General features: G+C 44.2%; 1 protein-coding gene across 1 annotated transcript in view; it reads left to right on the plus strand.

The window, feature by feature from the left end:
- csmd2 (CUB and Sushi multiple domains 2) overlaps positions 1-20701 on the plus strand; it is a 235940-nt gene that overhangs the window by 120623 nt on the left and 94616 nt on the right. Inside the window, exons 12-22 of the mRNA XM_078290607.1 lie at positions 1424-1536; positions 7108-7290; positions 8876-9066; positions 9288-9423; positions 11725-11919; positions 13422-13560; positions 15465-15652; positions 16584-16772; positions 17375-17491; positions 18121-18336; positions 19359-19547. Coding sequence (XP_078146733.1) covers positions 1424-1536; positions 7108-7290; positions 8876-9066; positions 9288-9423; positions 11725-11919; positions 13422-13560; positions 15465-15652; positions 16584-16772; positions 17375-17491; positions 18121-18336; positions 19359-19547 — 1856 coding nt within the window. The remainder of the gene's footprint in view (positions 1-1423; positions 1537-7107; positions 7291-8875; positions 9067-9287; positions 9424-11724; positions 11920-13421; positions 13561-15464; positions 15653-16583; positions 16773-17374; positions 17492-18120; positions 18337-19358; positions 19548-20701) is intronic.

Raw genomic sequence — 20701 nt, forward strand, 5'->3', positions numbered from 1 at the left:
TGAAACATTCTTCTCAAAATTTCTGATCTGATTATATGCTTTGATGCATGCACACCTTATCAGATCACTTTATTTACCATTCATGTAAACAGTTCATTTGGCTTCGTCAATTGGAAGGAATTTATTAGGAATAAGATTTTCTGCATGAAACTGTAGCCCATGTTCCATCTAATCTCATTTTGTTTTTTTCTCTTTCCCCTTCACCTTTTACCTCGCTTGCCTTCCCATCACCTCCTCCACTTTCCTTCTTCCTTCACCCTGCTGCCCCTTTCCCCCTCCAGCCCTTTCTCTCCGCCGCTCTGTTTCTCCTTCATTTCATCACCTCTTGAGGCAGTAGCGCATGAAAAATAGATCGCACCACATTGTCAATCACCACTCTCTTCAATGTTAAAAACAAGATCACAGCCATGTGGCGCAGCGTTGCAAACTGCATATTGATGCCCCCTAATGGAGTTTGCTCTAGCAGATGCTCCATAACGTTTCACAGGATGTTGTTATTAATTGTGCTGAAATTTACCGCCTTAATAAAGTTTTTATAGATCAATTTTTATGCGAGGCTGCCTCGCCCGGGTGGGAACAGGGGAGAGGTGGGAAATAAAGGAGGGAGAGGTTTGTGGTAGAGGCGTTTGTTGAGCGGTGAGGAGCTTCCTTGCTTTAACTTTTGTGTACACACACACATACTCTCACAACACACACACACAAACACTGAAAATGACTTAATCTATCCAATTAAGCACTACTTCTCCCCATATGGACATCTTCTGAATGTCCCTGTGTGGCATGAAATGAAACTAGACAGTGGGAACGTCTGTCATTGAGGTCAAACACACTCTTTCACACAAACAAACTGTAAAAATGATGGCACCAGAGAACATAACTATCAGTACAATATGTTGTGATAACTTAATCACTTACTTTGCAGGTATACACTTACTAATTAGAGTTGGGTGGAATTACTATTCAAATAGGATTAAATTACATTTTCTGGAATTAACTTATCTTGCCTTAATTTTCCACTCTCTTGTCCCCCACCGTTTGGAATTAGAGGGTTAGGATTAAAAAAATGCTTCACAGACTGGAACAGTTTTAGAGCGCTGTGCTTTGATGAGGAAAGTCAGATAGTTTAATATACAACTTCGGGTGTTAAAAAAAGTTGCTGTTTGCAGTTGCATTAACATAGTTTTATGATGCTGTCAAAGCAGGGCCTTTGGCTATTAAAGTGAAACCAAGTTCACTGTGCAGAAAGTGCAAAACCTGCCCGCCTTTAGTCTTCAGGCAGCTCTCAGCAAAACCTGGCCCAGGTGTGACACATGATGCACACATTCACACATTGCGCACTCATATATAGTACACACATATACTCAAGACACTCTTTGAAGACACTTTCTGGTTAACAATCCTGTCCTCGTGTCTCTTTTTGTAGCCTCTCTGGCACCACCACTCCTGACCTGGTGGTCAGCACCAGTCACCAGATGTGGCTCAACTTCAAAACGGACGACACCAGCGGCTCCCTGGGCTTCAAGGTGTCTTATGAAGGTAAGGACGCTTCAAACATACTGGTTGTCAGGCTAGCTGGCCGCCTTTATCAGACTTGTATGGATGCTCATCTTGTCTGACACTCAAACGGCATCAAAAGCGGTGAGGTCATTAAAAGACAGGGCCGTATAGGATCGCTTGTCTTGTCTTGCAAGATAGCCCGAAATCAAACGACCCTACTTTGCTTCAGCATTTCAAAGCTAATGTGACACAGATGCACAGAAGTAGTCAAGATAACAAAGAGACAATAGCTAGGTATATTTTACAATTACCGTTCTAATCTAACAGAAGTCCATTTTTGGCAACCTCAAAGAGAATGAAAATTGTCTTTTTTGCTCTTTCACCCCTGTGCATAGTGACTCACTGCGCAAAGCTGACATCATGGGTCTGACAGCACATTTTTATTTCAGTCTACTGTAACATTGTTGCCCTCCCCTGCATCCATCATCTTGATTTCGGTTTCAAACAGCAGAAAGGGTCAGAGATGCTGTGCCAATCTCTTTGAAGCCTTTGTATTATGAAGAGATTAGCGACACTAATGCCTTCCTTTCAGTCCTTTCCACTGTCTTCTAGAAGGAACCATTTTCCTTCCCCTTCTTACTTTTCATCCCTCCCTCCATCTCTCCCTCCCTCACTCCTTTTCTGCACACCTTCCCCCAACAATCTTTTACTCTGCATCTGCCTGCCTCAGACTTCAAGACTTTTATCATCCGCAGCTTCAGGGCTGCAGGGAGTGTATTTGTGTGTGTGTGTGTGTGTGTGTGTGTGTATGTTTGTGTGTGTGTGTGGGTGGGTGTGTTTGTGCACGCACCCATGCGAAAGAGACAGAGAAAGACAGGGAGAGACAAAAGAGATAGACAGTATAAGCTATTGTGTGTCTGCGTGCGTGTGTTGTGTGTGTGTGTTTATGTGTGTGTGTTTGTGTGTGTGTGTGTCTGACTATGGGGAGTTTGCCAGAGTTCTTCCTCTAGATAAGTCTGCCGTTTGCCTCTCAGAAGCACAGTGAGTCTTCTCCCTTGCCCACAGATGCTTATTTTTCATCAGTAAAAATAACAGAGAAAGTGGAGCAGCACGCCGAACCAAAGTGTAATTAAAACAATGAGTTCTACTTAATGAAGGGGAAGAAACGCTTTGAACCACTTCACCTCCCAGATTGGAGCACCCAAAATCTAATTTGCATTCTCAATTACTTGTATTTTAAGCCTGATCATCAAGTGTAATTGCAAACACAGTCATACTAGTACACACACTCCCACCCCACCCGTGCGTATGCGTCTGTGTTGCATTCGCTCTGCAGTGGCCTCAATCTTTCAACTGAAATTCTAACTCTCGCCAACACAATCACAGGCGGCGATAATGCACGTGCGTAGCTCCAAGCCCACGCTGCAACACTTCACCTAACCATATTGAACATGTGCAATTTTAAACATGTCTACATACCCTTATGCACATGCACACATGCACATTTTCCTCTGGTTTTGAGCCTTTATTAAAGTCCATTTGCAGTGCTAGGCCTCAGGAGAGTGCAGTGCAGTTGTTGACAGTAATGTTGAGTTTCAGACCCATTACAATGTCTGGATGACTTTGGAATGTCAAACAGACAGGGACAACAAATATGCCATTACATCTCTTCCCTTATTCATGAGAATCCCAACTGCTGTTTGATTCATTCCCGCCCTCTCTCTCTCTCTTCAACACACACACACACACACGCACGCGCACACACACGAGCGTGCACACACATGCACACACACACACACACACACACACACACACACACACACACACACACACACACACACACAAACATATACACACTCACAAACATACACAAACAACACACACACACAGTTGCACATATATAGGCGAGGAAACACATGCACGCATACACGTACATAAATACACACACATCAACACACACACACACACACACCTAAACACACACACACACACACACACACACACACACACACACACACACACACACACACACACACATCAAAGAGCTCTTATTTCTTATTTATTCCCTCCATTTTCCCTGATGTTCTAATTGTAGGGGCCCATGGGGAAGAGAGGCCCTACTTGAGAAAAACACTGCAGGGAATTTGGGTTCTTCAATGAGTCTGCTGCTGTATGTTGCAGTGACAACCGAGGGATCGTGTGATTGTGTGTGCGCGCGCATGCATTCGCACGTCTTTGTATGTTTGCGCATCAGCTTTATCGCCCACTTGCGCTTCCACTTGTGGTTTTTGTTGGCACCGAAACATCCCCATGGTTCAATTTTCCCCTCAACTCTCTCCCAACTTCTCCCCAAAACTCGCTTCCAGCATCCCCCTTTTACAGTACGTAAAGGTGACTTCCACTAAAGATCAATGAGTTGTCTGGTGAACGAGGCTGCCTCAGGACGGCCATACATCCAGACGGCGGCGCGCTCTAAATATGTGTTCTAAATGATGATCATCATTAGGGCTGAGTATGGATTTATATCCAGCATCACCCCTGGTGCGGTTTAAAATCGTATTAGACTCATGCCATCATTTCCTGGATGGATGAGCTTATTCGCTGTCTGTGTTCCCCCATCCGGATGCCTCGACGGGATGCCTCAGCATTCCCGTCTGCAATCTGCAACCTCGGAAAAGTAGAAAGAAGAGTGAGTGAAAGTGAGAGGGATGCATAAATCCTGGGATAATGAAATGGGCGTGTGTGGTTTTAAGAGAGAAGAGGTTGTGGCGGAGGTGTGTGTGTGTGTGTGTGTGTGCCTCGAAGTGCTCAAGTCAGCTCCCTGTGCAAGTGTGAGCGTTTGTCACACAGTGAGGGGAGGGATACATTTGCGGAGAGAGAGGGAGAGAGGGAGAGACAGATGAGAGAGAGGTTCGTAAGACTGGTGAGTAACATTTTGGGAGGATAAAGAGACAGTAAAGAGGTACTTAGTGGCACAGCGAATTATGGAAAAATAAAACCCATGACGGGAGAATTGGCAAACCACGTTGATTTTGATGTCATACAGTACAGTAGCTAGCCTTTCTGTCAGCCTGAAATGAACTCTTCACAGAGCCATTCATGACTAATATCCATATCCGTAATATCCACTCTGTCTGGCTAAGACAGGCTAAGGGGCCAGAGAGGGGCGCGTCTTTGAAGCTAAATTTCAACAATGAGGGAGTAGTGGCCAGATCCAAGACACGCTAAAGCTGGGGCCACACTACACGACTGAACTGACATCACACCCATAACAGCTGGCATTCGCAGAGTTGTGTTTTTGTCTTAGAGGTGTCATAGAGGTGCACACACTTGACGACGGGTTGGATTCGGGGATCACACACTACCTGACTTCTCACACCATACGACCCCTCCAGTCCGGCCAAAACACAAGCTCTCACGCTACACTGAACCCAAACAAACATGAAGGTGGAACATTTTTGTTTCTACTATTCCTGTGTTGTTGGTTTTTTTTGGTCATTCTTTCATAATCAGCTCATTGGCTGTTGCCGGTCTCCTTTCAGATTTGAGTCCATGACCAGCTCACGCTACAGGAAGATGTCAAGACTTGTTCAGATTGGAGTCGTAAAAACCCAACATGTTTAAAATAACCGTGATGGTCACAAATTGGTTGGTGATTGGTGGGCAAGAGATTAAAGTTCTTAAAGCGCACAGATCACACAATCATGTCTGATCTTGAAAATGCAATCTTGATGAACAAGTCTATAATTGGCTATAATTGGCATAAAAGTTGTGTAATGTGTCCCTGTCTTAATTCCAGTGAAAATGCAAATTAATGAGTTTTAGTCAACCTGGTACCAATTTACAAAATTGTGCTATAATATGTAGATTTGATCTTATTTGGGATTTTGTGCCTTGTCTCAATTAAATGATGGAATGGTTTCAAAATTTGACCATAATTCACTTGTTCGTCGCCATCTTGGACCGAGTCAGCTGAGCCAGTATTAAGGCTTGTGTTACTGTGTTACTTCTGACTGGTGGAACTACATATTGTGGCAGGAACAAGCTACAATACAACATCTGCAAGAACATGGGAGTAGTGAGTAAAATTGGCTTCAGGCTGAGCTGTAGGGAAAAACAACAGAAGCTGAATCTATCTCTCAAATGTCAGTTTTGTTCATTCTCCATCACACTCATGTGTATATGCAACCATAATATTAACATCACTAATTTAACTCTTATAACTTCATTTTACATTTCCTAAGTCATGGATTAGCTGTTTATGCCTGCTTTTTTTTAATAATCTATATACAAAGCCATTCCTATGTATCATTGTTCATTCTATTGTATATATATATATAATTATCATAACTTACCATACTGTGTGTCTACATATTATCGTATGATTCAGATAGTAATGATTTTTTTGAGATATTGTTTCATAAGAGCTGATTCTGATCAAGACAAAGGAGGGAAGTTTTAATAATTTGCATCAGAATTTGCTGCCTGAGAGAATATTGAAACAGATAACAGAAAAAGAAGAGAATATATGAATAAAAGAATATATGCACAGTACAAAAGGAGAGATAAAACATGGTGACAGCAGAGAATAGAAAACGTTTGACTGTGATACTGTGTGGTGTTAAAAGGTACGCTTGTTACCCATCTGAGGTCTGCCAGGAAGATGCCTTTTACTTCTTCTCATTTGTCCACTCTTCTCCTCCCGTTCCCTCCTTCGGCCTCTTTTACTCACTCACTCTCTGTTCCTCTGCAAACCTATTTTCTTCCCCTTCACTTCACCTCCTCCCAACCTCTCTCTCTCTCTCTTTCTCTCTCTCTCTCTCTCTCTCTCTCTCTCTCTCTCTCTCTCCCCCTCGCTCCCTCCTTCCCTCCCCTCTTACCCAGGTTCAAACAAACAAGGTCTCTGATTCTCCCAGTGTCTTGTAGCATGCATTGCTGTTTCCACATATTGAATAATTGATAAGACAGCAGCGATTTACCTTACACACATGCACACACACACACACACACACACACACACACACACAAAAGGGTGAACTTTTTGTGCTGTCAGAAGATAGGGTCAGAGCAAAGTTAGCGTTGTTCAGTAACTTTACATCACCCAGCTGAAGGTACAGTTGCTTTAAATTGCTGTAAGGGAAACAGCATTATAGAGTTGGCCTTAATCTAGCCTGAGATCCTGTACTGTAGAAACCTACAATGTGTCTTCCTTGAGAAAGATATCACTTATCACCTATGCAGTTGTACGTTGTCAATACCTGGGTGCTGGGGGCTACAGCTAGTACGGGTAATGACCTTTTCAGTCTTCTAAAAGATGAGGCCCTCGCGTGCTTTCTCTCTCCCTCTATCCGCCTCTTACATTTCTGAAGAAAGCTGAAGAAACTACACTTCTCATGAGTCACAGAGCCATGGTCGGCCACGATGCTGAATAATTTTATTCAAGGCGATAATGACAAGCAGATTGCAGAGAGGGCGGTCAGAGAGGCAGCCCACCTTGTGGTAATTGCTGCAGTTAGCTTCCATGTTTTCCCCATGAAATTGTCATTTATTGTCAATGTCCATTTTGCAAACTGAACGTTCACTTCTCAAAATGTGTCTCTGTTTATGTAGAAATTGACCAGGGCAGTTGTGGAGATCCTGGTATCCCAGCCTACGGCAAGCGGGAGGGGACAGGTTTCCGTCATGGGGACAGACTGTACTTTGAGTGTCTGCCTGCCTTCGAGCTGGTGGGCAAGAAAAACATCACCTGTCAGAAGAACAACCAGTGGTCAGCCAAGAAGCCCAGCTGCGTGTGTAAGTTCTTGGATCCCTTACATCATTCAGATACAATATATACTGTGTGTGTGTGTGTGTGTGTGTGTGTGTGTGTGTGTGTGTGTGTGCGTGTGTGTGCGTGCGTGCGTGCAACCGCACTCGCGTGAGTGATTCAATATGTATGTTTATGCATGTGAGTGCACACAGGGAGGGCTGCATAATAAATGGTCAGATTATCCCCATGGTCTGCCTAGCAGAGGCTGTGGATTTTGGAACAATAGGAGGGCTTATTAGCTAATTAACGCCATGAAAGACAAACACAGAGAGAAAGACAGAGCGAGAGGGTGAGGGGAGGAGGAAAAGAGAGCTGAGCACGCAGATAATGCCCAATGTTGTATTATTGATAAGATAATGGCCTGGACAAAGAGCTGTAGCATTTAGATAAACATCACTGAGCTGAATAACATAGAGATGGCTGGCACAGGAGTCAATCTGGCCACATAATGCTGGGAAACACTGTTTTATTTTTTTATTTATTTAGTTAACCTTTAACAAACTATTTGAGTCACTGTGGCTGCAATACAGCATACCGGTGTTTTCCAAGGAGAATGCTGCGCTTTACTAAATGTGCAATTGGTCATTGCCTCATTATTTATTTATTTGTGCATTTATTTATAAGCCTTTATCCAGATACAGGTAAAGTTGACTCAACACTTCTGCCTTTTTCAGCATCACACTGCTTCACACTCTCACAGATATGCCCACTCACATTGGGAAGCTGCCCAGTAACACCACAGTCTTTTGCTGTTGGCCACTGAGCAGCTGAGCAACTGGGGGTCAAGTGACAACCTTGACAGGAGCCGTCGAGGGAAATGAGAGCATTTCTCAATTTTTTTTTTTTACACAACCTACATTTCACCCAGCTTGTCCGTGATAGGAAATGATGATCTTCCGGTCACAAGCCCACTTCTCTAACCTCTGCTTATTTTGTGTTGCTTAGGCTTCCACTGTCCCCATTTTCATGCTCCAGGGCCCCTTCAAATGAGATACTTTGATTTTAATGGGTTCTTCCTCTCAAATAAAGGTTTAATGTGTGCAGCTAATGCTCTGTTATTCAGTCACACTTCTCAAATTCAGCCTTGTCAAGGTTCCCTGGACTAGAAATGAATATATAGTGCAATCTTGTCACAGTGGACCACATTTTACCGCTGTTTGTGATCTGCTGTTACTGATAACCTTGGCTGGATTCAGACATATTTCCCTTTTCATTTTCTATGAGCCTTTTGTCAGCCTGATAATAGCATGGTCGCTGTCATTGTATAGCTCTATATATGTCCATGCTACAAGACAGCATAGTGGTGCTTATAGTGGTGTTATTTGAAATAAGACTTTCTCCCCGATGTGTTAGATACCTACAGTATATGGGATGTGAAGTGGATTTCTACAGATTCAATAAAATGTATCAAATCATATTGTCTTGTAGTCAGCAAAAGTAAATGGGATTTGCCAATGTTTTTCAGCCTCCCGAACAAGGCTCTTATTTCGTGTTGCTTTGCTTTTCATTTCTTTTCACATCACATCTCTCACTCTCTCTCTCGCTGTATGTCTGCATCTCCCCCCGCAGTCTCCTGTTTCTTCAACTTCACCACTCCGTCGGGGGTGCTACTGTCTCCCAACTACCCTCAGGAGTACGGCAACAACATGCACTGTGTGTGGCTGATCATCACCAAGCCCGAGAGCCGAATCAATCTGGCCTTCAACGACCTCAGCATGGAGAAACAGTTTGACTTCCTCTCCATCAAGGACGGGGGAAAGGTAGCGTTGAACGATAGGCCGTTACTCTCAGTCCAGTCTTCCGGTCAGTATGAATAGCTGCCTGTGCAGCTATGTCTGCCTGCCCACCAACACGTCTGTGTCACTGGACTTGCTAGTTGTCTGCCTGTCTGTAGGTGCTCTTTCCTATTTAGCATTCTGCGTGTTCTGATTCATCAGGATGCCTGCAGTCTCGTCGAGCAACCTCTATCTGTCTTCCTCAGGCTGAGTCTCCTATCCTGGGCACCTTCTCCGGTGACGTCCTGCCTCCTCCCATAACAACTAGTGCCCATGTGGCACGACTGGAGTTCCTGACTGACCACACCTACACAGACAGAGGCTTCAACATCACGTTTACAAGTGAGTATTGACTGTTACTTCAAAGGAGATAAAGGCAAGTCTCTACAGCTTATCGCAAAAGCCCGCCCTGACTGGATGTTGTGTATTCCCCTAGATTTTGTGTGTGTGTGTGTATGTGCATGCAAGTTTGTGCAAGTTTGTGTATGTTTATATAAGCAATGGGTCTCATGAATCATCCGCCGTATCTGTGCGTCTGTCTCCCACAGACTGCACAAACTCTTCCACCCAACGGCAACACTTCCCCCAGCACTCGCGCATGCACGCACGCACGCACACACGCACACACACACACACACACAGAAATGACTAAAGCCCTGTCTTCTTTGTCTAAACGCAGACTTGACGTCTAAATAAAAACACAAACAAAGACGTAGCATCCTTACCTGACAGAGATATTGCGGCGGTGCTCATTATATTCTATTCTGGGTAGCTGCTGAGTTCTGAGGAAATTCCAGTTGGGTTTTGTGCTCAGATACAGTACATGTTGGCTGCATGCTGGTAAACCCATTTCATGGATATGCTGTGAGGGTTTGGCAGCAGGATTACTGCATTCATTTCCTATGCAGTATTGTGTAATGAGCCTGAACGTCTTTGCATTCATTTACATCCCAAAACGAATAATATCTTCTTATAGAGTCAATTGTACAGCTATAAAGTCACAAAGTTGTTATTTTATAGATAGTTAAGATGCTTTGTGTAGGTTTGTCTCATTAATGCATTGCTCTGAAATTGATTGCAGTGGCTCACTTTAATGCTAGCAATAAAATGTTATTTTTAGTTTAATAAACAGTAGCCCAGTGATCTGCTGCTTGCTTTCATTTGGTCCAGTGTAGGAGTTCCCTGCCTGAGTTCACCACAGTATCTAAGAAAACTCAAAGTCCCCCTCAAAGCATCCGTCCTGCTGAAGTGTCCTTGAGCAAGTCGCTGAATCCCTGCCAGCTGCAGGGCTGCTGTTCTGCTGCACTGTGTTTTGACCTTCCTGGGTCAGGGGATATATTCCATAGCAGCTATTTTGGTGATCACACTTTATTTGACAATGGAATATTTAGAGAAAATCTCTACTTCACCGCACTGTTTGTGCTGTGATGTGGCAATGTTTTAGTGCTTCCAATGAAATTAATAGGAAAGATTTTTGGCCCAGTCCTGCCCATCAAATTTCTTGTTTGTTTGTTTGTTTGTTCGTTCGGTCCAGTACACTGTGGTGGCTGATATTTATAATTACAATATGTTCTGCAGACTGTTCCTGGTTGTGTGTCTCAAAACCTACTGTACTGTAGCTAAAACAGCACACCACAGCCTACCCAGAATGCATATGGGTCCTTGCTCTGGCTCATTTGCAAACATGTCATCAACCCAACCCAGGTGCCTCTGGAAAGCCGCAATGTGGAGAACACACGGCGACTAATGCATTAATTAGCAACTTTGATTAATAAATAAATAACCAATGCAACACGGTGAATGAATGTCAAGAGCAGTTAATTGAGGACGACGGCTAGTTACTGAGAACAGTGTCATCTCACTGCAGACCTTTTTTTTAGGGGGGGTTGTGGGGCTGGGCGGACACCTTCCATCATTCATGTTAATTAAGGACATGCCAAACTGTATTGAGGGGACTTTTGGCACGTTAATAAATAAGATGATCGTGATGGATGAGGTGTGGTTCACACTTTGTTTGGGTCCAATGGATACAGAGGAGGGATTCATCAACCCCTACATGTGTCACCCCCACGCGTGTGTGTACGAGAGTTAGAGAGAAAGAGAGAGAGATAGTGGGGCAGGTGATGTATTTGTTTACATGCCTTGTTCCAGGGCTGTGCCTCTCCTTGTGTGTCTTCCTTCTTGGCCTTTATAATTGTTTCCTACTTGAAGTTTTATTCAGATGGCTGATGGACGAAGTTGCGAGGATGAGTGAAACCAATCCTCTTTTTTATCCACGTATCACCCCAGCTGTGTCATCTGGCGTCGATGATCTGCATATGCTTCCCCACCCTCTAAAAACATGTGCAGCAGGATGAATCAATACGGTTCGCTAAGTGAAACAAATTTCTCTACTGGCTAAATGCTGGCAATGCTAAATGCTGGCAGTGGAAAAAAACAACTTTTGTCAAGAAACTTGGGTAATTGTTTTAGGATCCCCATGGAAATTAGCATCCTTGCACAGAAAATGTGATATGTGTGGCAGAGTAGTACCGGCAGAATCACAGGTAATCTGTTCCTGAAGTTGTAAAAGAAGTGACACTGGTGTTTTTTTTCTTTCTTTCTTCTTTTTTTCCCCCTGTCCTTTGAAAACCCCACCGATAGCATTCCGCCACAACGAGTGCCCAGACCCGGGCGTGCCGGTGAACGGGAAGCGTTTCGGCGAGAGCCTTCAGCTGGGCAGCTCCATCTCCTTCCTGTGCGAGGAGGGCTTCGTCAAGACCCACGGCTCGCAGACCGTCTCCTGCATCCTGAAGGACGGCAACGTGGTGTGGGACAACGCTGTACCCCGCTGCGAAGGTGGGTACAGGAAAGGTTGCTCTTCTGTGCGGCGGGCTCCTTTAAGCCGTATTCTGTGTTGATTCATGCCATCGTTTTTATCCAATATCTCCCAGTGGGCAGCTATATATTAAGATTTTGCAGGGGATCTAAGGCAGCTTGAGGTAGACGCACATATCTGAGCTACTGAAAGCAACGTCATTGCCCTCCCATGATCCAGCACCTCACCAGGCTGGCATCCATTATTTCTTCTCAACACCCCAAATGCTGGACAAATAGGTGTCTGTCAAGAGGTTGCACCAGATGGAAGACAGAGAACTTAAAAACCTGACTGTGCAGCCGAATGCCGGATGTCTGGCCACCCTAGAGATCAATATAAAAAGTGTTTTGTCAATTCTGCAAATTGCCGTTCATTCCATTTCTTTTAGAATTGATGCAAATATAATTAATGTCTGACATCTTATGGCAGCGATCATTAAGACATGAATTATGCTTTTGATGAATGAATGAATGCTGATGGTACAGAGATGCGTTGAGTGGCAAGCTTTGTTCTTCAAAGTGCCTCACGCAGCAGACATGCTGAGCTTTCAAGCAGAATGCTGAATCATGCATTTGCCACCCTCTGACTCTATATGAATTCAATAAACCACTTCCAGGAAACCAGAGAGGGCCAATAAAATCTAAGCTAAAGCTAGGTATTAGTGAGCTACGGCTCTTCGTGGGCGGCAATATCGCAGCATATCTAATGCGAGTGCGGCTAGAGGGCCTTATCGGGTTCACCGTTCACGCTACGCAAAGGAGGGACCGTTATTAAAACACGTCGCTTCCCCCTGTGCGCCGCGCCGGCTCCGTGTTCCTCTGTAGACCATCTATCATACCCCAGCATTTGTGGCATAATGCGTTTTATAGATGTCCTTCAGTGCGCTGAGTTGGCTGATTAAATCATTCCACTTCACAGGGAGAGAGGCGGTGGCGCTGTAACTAAGTTCTCCGCTCTCCCTGTGTGTTACGGTTAAGGATAGGCGGTTAAAGAGATGCAAGGCAAAGCGAGCGATAACAGAGACAAGGGTATGAGAGAGGGGGTGATGTGCTCAAGTATCTATTGTGCCGACAATCAAAGTTGTTCCATTTCCCTGTTTGATGGGGATGACAGCGGCGTCTTTGGAGGAGGGGTTTGGTGACAGATTTAAAAGACAACAGCACGGGGGAGTAAACATATGCATACACATGCACGCACACACACACACACAAGCACAGTGACAGGCATGTTCCCTGGAGAGATGGTTAACCTTGAAGTGGGCTGCCACCGATTTACATTAGATAGACCTCGGCAGTAAAAGAAATGAGATGGGCCCTGGCTGATGAATGGGATCATCCATGGACGCTGTCATACATCAGCTGGGACAGACATACATAATTCAATCTCTATCTGTTCTCTCTCTCTGTCTGTCTCTGCCCCTCTCTCTCTCTCTCTCTCTCTCTCTCTCTCTCTCTCTCTCTCTCTCTCTCTCTCTCTCTCTTAGCCCCATGCGGAGGGGATCTGAAGGCTCCCAGTGGGATCATCCTCTCCCCCGGCTGGCCAGAACTCTATAAGGAGGCCCTCAACTGTGAATGGATCATTGAGGCTCCTCCAGGCTACCCCATCAAGATCATCTTCGACAAGTGAGTCACCGGACCACCAACTGCTGCCATGTCACCTTTCTTTCACGCCTTCCCCTGCCCCCGCTCACACCTACAGCATGTGCGCACATTTAGCTTTGTTCCAGTGTCTTTATTTCTTTCTCCGTCTCACTTCTTGTGTCTAATGTAGTAGATCTAATCCCCATGAACACGCAGCCCCAAGCAGGATAACATTATATTTTATTTATTAAGTGCTCATAATTATTTGATAATTTCATTTGATACCCCCCCCCCCCCCCCACACACACACACACACACACACACACCAACACCAAATATGTAAATGTACATGTGAGTCCAATGTGCACATACACACACACACCAAAACCACAGCACAACTCGTGAAAGACGCTGTCTCTTAAGTGGAGATGGTCCATCAAGGGGAATGGGAGAGATGTGAGAGGAGGTAATTCATCTTGATGTCTCAGAGAGAGAGACAGAGAGAGAGCGAGAGAGAGAGAGAGACACACACACACACAGAGAGAGAGAGAGAGAGACAGTTTTAGGATCAAACGCCACATTAGCGTTTCACTAAGGCTCATCCTCGCATGCCCATCTCATCACCGTGTCTGCCATGATAGCCAGCACACCATGCAAAATGAATACAACATAAATGTTTGTTGCTCTTTGATTTTTATGTAACATCAATAAAATATCGCAACGCGCTTCATTTAGACGGCACGGTTCTGAAACGAAACAATTTATTCATGGCTTTGATGATGAAGTGGCTCGGGCAACAAAGACAAGAACACACAACAAACGTGTGCACACACACACACACACACATACACACATACGCACTGAAAGAGAATACTCAGACAGCCTCACATACAGTATGCGTGTAAATGAGACTTCATATAGTAATGTAGCCAAACACATTCAAAGATCCACATACACACACGCACACATTCAAAGATGCACATATACACACACATAACTAAGCATAGCCATGTGCACACAACAAAAACACACAAGTCGGTTGGTCCAATCAGCATCTACATAACTGCCCCGGGAATATCAAATGTTGATGTCTCAGGACTTCCTACAACTCAGTGGTAGCAAATCCAAAATATTTTTTTTGGTCCTCCAGGTTCCAGAAGTATGATTCAAAACGAACCGGGTAGTCTGTGTTCCTACATTAAATCAGTGACAAGGAACCTCAGTGTGGTCTTTGACAGTGATCTGATCAGGATAAGATAGTCCTGTTTCTTTCATTTGAGGAGTATATCAAAAATCAAAGCATTTTTATCCTCAGATGATTTCGAGAAGGTCATTCATGCTTCTATATCATCTGCCTCGGTCTCTTGTCATCAGTTTGTACCGAACGCAGCGGCTGAGATTTTAAATGGGGCTAACTGTAGAGACCAATCACCCCAATTTTAGCATATTTATGTTGGTTGCCGGTCAGTCTTCTAATTGATTTTAAGATTTTCCTGATTACTCCTTAAAGTTCAGTCAGGGTTGCCCCTGGGCTATATTGCTGACTTTTGAATACCCTGTGAACCTGAGTGCAGCCTGAGATCCTCTGGCTGTTCTGACAGTCTAGACTCAAGACTAAAACTGCCTGGGAATTTGCCTTTGAAACAGACTGCCCAACAAACTCCGGCTAGCTAATTCAGCATAATTTATACAGCCTTATCCTAATCTGTCTTTTATTCTTTTTTGTTTGCTCCTATCCTTTTTTTTTCTTCTGTTCTCATTGCATTTATTTGAATTCCATGTTTATTTTGTTTCTGTGTGACACACTTTCAAATAAGTGCTGTATAAATACTGTTTATTATTCTGATTATTATTGTTATTAGTATGAATTGTAAGACGTATAGACTCGGATCGTGTGAGCTCGTTCTTTCCAAACTACTTCATTGAAACCGTTGCCCTGTTCTCAGGTTCCGCACAGAGGTCAACTATGACGTCCTTGAGGTGCGCGACGGCCGTTTCCCCTCTTCGCCACTGATTGGCAGTTACCAAGGCACCCAGGTTCCCCAGTTCCTCATCAGCACCTCCAACTTCCTCTTCCTCCTCTTCTCCACCGACAAGAGCCACTCCGACATCGGCTTCCGCATACGCTACGAGAGTAAGCAGCGTACTCTTGGATCTTGTGAACTGGATATCGCATCTTCAAAGCTGCACCCACACGCATGCACACACTGAAGTGGAAGCACTCATTCACCCACGCAACATAGACTCCCATGGAAATTAATCCATCACACACACACACACACACACACACACACACACACACACACACACACACACACACACACATCCGAAGCAACAGGCACAAAAGCATTGTTCACCATACTAGTATGAAGCTATTCATTTTTGGCTATTAATATTATCACCACAGGCTCTCAATTTCAGCATGAAGCCATTCTTATTAGAACACCTATAATTAGAAAGTAAATGGGGTTAGATTATACAGTGAGATAACCCTGCCGCGCTGGCTCATATGTAGTTATACACATTCCCACGCTCAAGATTCCATGCACACTGGCACACACACACCCACACACACACACACATTAATCACACACTGATTCTCAAAGCCACATGTTCAAACCCGAAAACAAAGTGCGCTTCCCGCTGTGTTTTTTTTCCAGCCTATTTCTACCTGTGTGGCTCACACTGGTAACCTTTTGCAGTTTCTCTCCGGGTAAATCTCTGCAAAGCTTCAATTATTCACTATGAATGCTCGTCAGGCGAGAATTGCAGCGGCAAGGTGTAGCAGGAGAGAGCACAGCAACTTCCCATTGGTTGATTCCTGCAGAAAAAAGCTGTTTGTGTACTCTATTTATCAGGATTACAGAAAAAAGCTGTTTGTGTACTCTATTTATCAGGATTGCTTTGGAAGAGCAAACTGCCTTTTAACATGCCAAGACCTCTGAAGTAGACCATTTGAAACCGGGATATATGCCTTTCTACACTTGAAGCAGATGGATTTTGCAGGCTTTGAGTATAACTTTGTGTGTCTGTGTGTGTTTACTTTTTCTTCACCTCCTCTGCAGCCCTGCAGTTGCAGTCGGATCACTGCGTGGACCCCGGTATCCCCGTCAACGGGCAGCGACATGGCAACGACTTCTATGTGGGCGCCTTAGTGACATTTAGCTGTGATGCGGGGTACACACTCAGTGACACAGAGCCTTTAGAGTGTGAACCCAATTTCCAGTGGAGTCGCCCCCTGCCCAGCTGCGATGGTGCGTTCCAAAATGTTGACTTAGAAATGAATCGCCAAAGTTCTTCCTATTCATAAACGGGAATTAAAGCTAAATCCGTTGTTTTATAGTTATTGTTCTTACAGATGAAGGATGAGAAAGCTTTTCGGAGCACTTTGCTTCTCATTGCGTCACATTTAAATTGCGACACATTTGCTATTAAAAATCTATGTAAAATGATAACCCTTTTTCTGACAGCTCTTGTTTTAAACTTTAAAGGTTTCTGCCTCATTTCATCATAAATGTTTTATATGTACGGCAGTGAGCTTACCCTTTGAAGTTTCGCTTCTTACTCCACTGTAAATGCTTTTATATTTAAGGACAGTATTGATTTCCCCCTACTCTGTAATGATATTGATGATACCATCCTCTACTTTTTATGCTGTCTTGAAGGGCACCTCTAGTAAAATGCATTTTACTGCATTGTAAATGCGCAGACGAGTTCTGCCATTATTTCAGTAAATTTCATTTATGTCTTATTTCGTCCACTTTGTTTTGCCCTCTTTTCTTTCGCCGATCCCTTCCATTCTCGTTTCTCTCCTTCATCCATCTCCTCCCCGACCCCTCCCTCCCGGCGTCGCCAGCATTGTGCGGAGGTTACATCCAAGGCAACACCGGCACCATCCTGTCACCCGGCTTCCCGGATTTCTACCCGCACAACCTCAACTGCACGTGGATGATCGAGACCTCCCATGGCAAAGGTTAGTGGGGGGGATCCATGTCAACACACACGCGGCGGTCGGATTCAATTTCCCTTACAATGTCATTTCCCCCCCGCCGAGTGGCCTTTTTATTTTGTCGAACGAGCTGTCTCTGTAAGACAGGAGCGCTGAGAGGCTGGCCTAGGGCTAGAGAGCCGCGGGACCGTTCTTCAGTCGCGTCACCTTTGGTAGAGCGCTCGCAGCAAATTAGGGGCCCTGACACAATTTTATTTGCAGATGCTGTCTCTGCGTGGGTGTAATGTGTTTGATAAAGTGCTGATGGTAAAAGGGGGGGAAGAGAGGGAATTGATGCTTTCTGCATTATTGAAAATATTGTCTTTCACAAAAATCAAAAGACCCCCAGGCTGCAACTGTCAAAAGTTTGTCTCCGGTGAATGTGACACATACACTAGTGTTCTTTCTATTTTGTTTTCTCCTTTAATAGCAAATCCCAACTTCATTTCATGGCAATCTCGCACCAATATACAGTATGTCAATGAGAAAACCTTGCACATAGCATTTTTCAATTTTCAGAAACGTTCCAGTTAGTATTTACTGTGGACAAGAAAACCAAAAACATAATCAACACATTTTAGCAATGAGTCTTTTTTCCCCCCTCTCTTCACCAGGTGTCCAATTCACCTTCCATACTTTCCACCTGGAGAGCCCTCATGACCATTTGTTGGTGACGGAGAACGGCAGCTTCTCCCAGCCCCTGTGGAGACTGACGGGCTCCACGCTGCCCCCGCCGCTCAGCGCAGGCCTGTTCGGGAACTACACGGCTCAGATCCGCTTCCTCTCCGACTTCTCTGTCTCCTACGAGGGATTCAACATCACCTTCTCCGGTGAGGACAGAGATTTAGGAAGTCAAAACGTCGAGGGGGGAGACAGCTGAGAGTGCTGCTCACAATGTTGGACCTTGGCTCGTCATTTAGAGGAGATCAATATTCAGAGATTGGGTTAATAGAGGTCAAATGTCAAGCACTTCAGATGCATGATGGGATTGGCGTTCTCTGACTCCCGAGTATGGAGCACACACTTGCCATCCCTATTTAATAACAAGTGTCTATGTCACTAGGTTATCAACACAAACAGATGATTATTCGCCCCTTGTCTACGATGGCCTGATCCTAGCTGAGCATCGCCAAGTGTGTCTAAGGGAAATATCTAATTACATCCACTCAAGAACGATGAGATGGTTAACATTAGGAGAATTAATGAATTTTAAATGAATCAATTTAGAGTGAAGCACAGATGGCCTTTCACCTACTGAGAGCCACTTTTCACCTCTTTTTGCTCTTACCACGTCCCTTGGTTCGACCACCAGGACACTTAGGAGATGGGAAAAAGACTATTATAAAATCCAACGAGGCACTATCACTGAGAGTTGTGGCTGTTGGAGGAATACCACCTTTCATTGGTTTTAGGCCTTTTTTGGGCAAATGAGAGAACGTGATAGTTTAAATAATTAAGAAATAACATTTGGTCTTATGAGGTTTAGACATGACCAGGGATGTGAGTCAACCCGCCTAAACACGGTTTACCCTCCTTTTTATCTGTGGTATACAGTTTAGCCACCTTTTGAAGTCTGACAGAAATCTTGAGCTGAGATAAATGCATACTTAACATCATAAGAAGTAGTATCAAAGCGATGTCAGTCATATGATGAAAGGGTTTCTAAGGAATAAAGAAAAATGAATGCCTCTCTGAAAATAGAATTGATTTTTGTTTATGTTGGCATTAGTTGGCCTTATGATGATCACAAACTGGAGGTCATAGTTTACCCATCTTCTTATTTAACGACTACATCGCTGGATCTGACGCACACTCACACCTTTTTCTCTGTCTTTGTTTGTGTCCTTTCCAGAGTACGACTTGGAGCCGTGCGAGGACCCGGGCATCCCGCCCTACAGCACCAGGAAGGGCCTGCAGTACGGGGTGGGCGACCCCCTCATCTTCTCCTGCTTCCCGGGTTACCGACTGGAGGGGCCGGCGAGGGTGGTGTGCTTAGGGGGCAGGAGGCGGGTGTGGAGCTCACCTCTGCCAAGGTGTGTTGGTAGGTGGTCACATGCTTTATTTTGGCTTTGGTCACCCCCTCTCCCCCCCCCCTCACATGAGCATCTCACTACATCCTGGACTCCACTGCACACACACACACACACACATCCTCCATACATCCACTGATCACCTTGAAAGACAAGGCATTCTCCTTGTCCTCGTCCTCGTCCTCATCTCTTCATCCGCCCACACTACGTTTCTTTATTGGCAAGTTTCCCCAGAAAGAGCCTTTTTGACTTTGCTCAAGTTAAATAGAAGAGCAGCTATAATGAAGATGATGTAAAAGAGCCGAAATATGTAACATATTGATTTTGCGAAACAGGATGGGTCAAATCGCATAGATTTAGATCTGTGTGTAGGTTTTATGATGCATCAAATCTTAATGACTACGCTATGGCATTGGTATGAAAATGAATTCTGTGTCATTTAATCATAATAATGGTAATGCACAGACGCATGACGACGCTTGACCTTTTTGTGTTTGTCCTTAGAACGGCTCTTTTCAAAGTAATGAGAGCACTGATAAACATTCAGTGCATGTGAGGAACAGCAGTGAACTAGGGGAATATCTTTAGGGCAATATTTTTACCAATTACACACTGGTGAAATGGTTCGCAGATTCTAAACTTAGAAAGTAATTTGTAAGTGTTAAGATTTTGACACCCCAGTGTAAGCAAGTAATTAAGTTTTATTAAGCGTTATTTTTTTTATCAAGTTGTATTTTTTTCCGTCACCCGCACCAGTAATATCTGACATTTTCCGAATGTTTGTTTAGAGTTTTTAGGCACGTGGAAAGTAGGTCAAGCAATTTCCCGACACAAATGAATTTCCATTCACTTCACTGCCTCTTTTACTCCTGTCCTTATGGCATATTTTGTAGGAATGAGGCTGTTAATTTGGAGTTTCTTCATCTCTTTTGCCTCCAGATAAATACAAATCTTTGAAGGTTGACAGTGATGACACATTTTGTTATTTCCATACTTCTGGCAATCATATTCAGGCATATTTTAGAAACTTGATACTTGTCCATGCCTCCCAGACATTCTCATCACCTCACCTCAACTCACCTCATTTCATTCATGAAGGACAAGTTAAAATTCTGGATACATTCAGGGTCATTTAAATTCTGGCAGCTATTTTTCTATAGAAATC

This window comes from Centroberyx gerrardi, chromosome 19 (genome assembly GCF_048128805.1).
Source record: "Centroberyx gerrardi isolate f3 chromosome 19, fCenGer3.hap1.cur.20231027, whole genome shotgun sequence".
In the NCBI taxonomy this organism is placed as follows: domain Eukaryota; kingdom Metazoa; phylum Chordata; class Actinopteri; order Beryciformes; family Berycidae; genus Centroberyx; species Centroberyx gerrardi.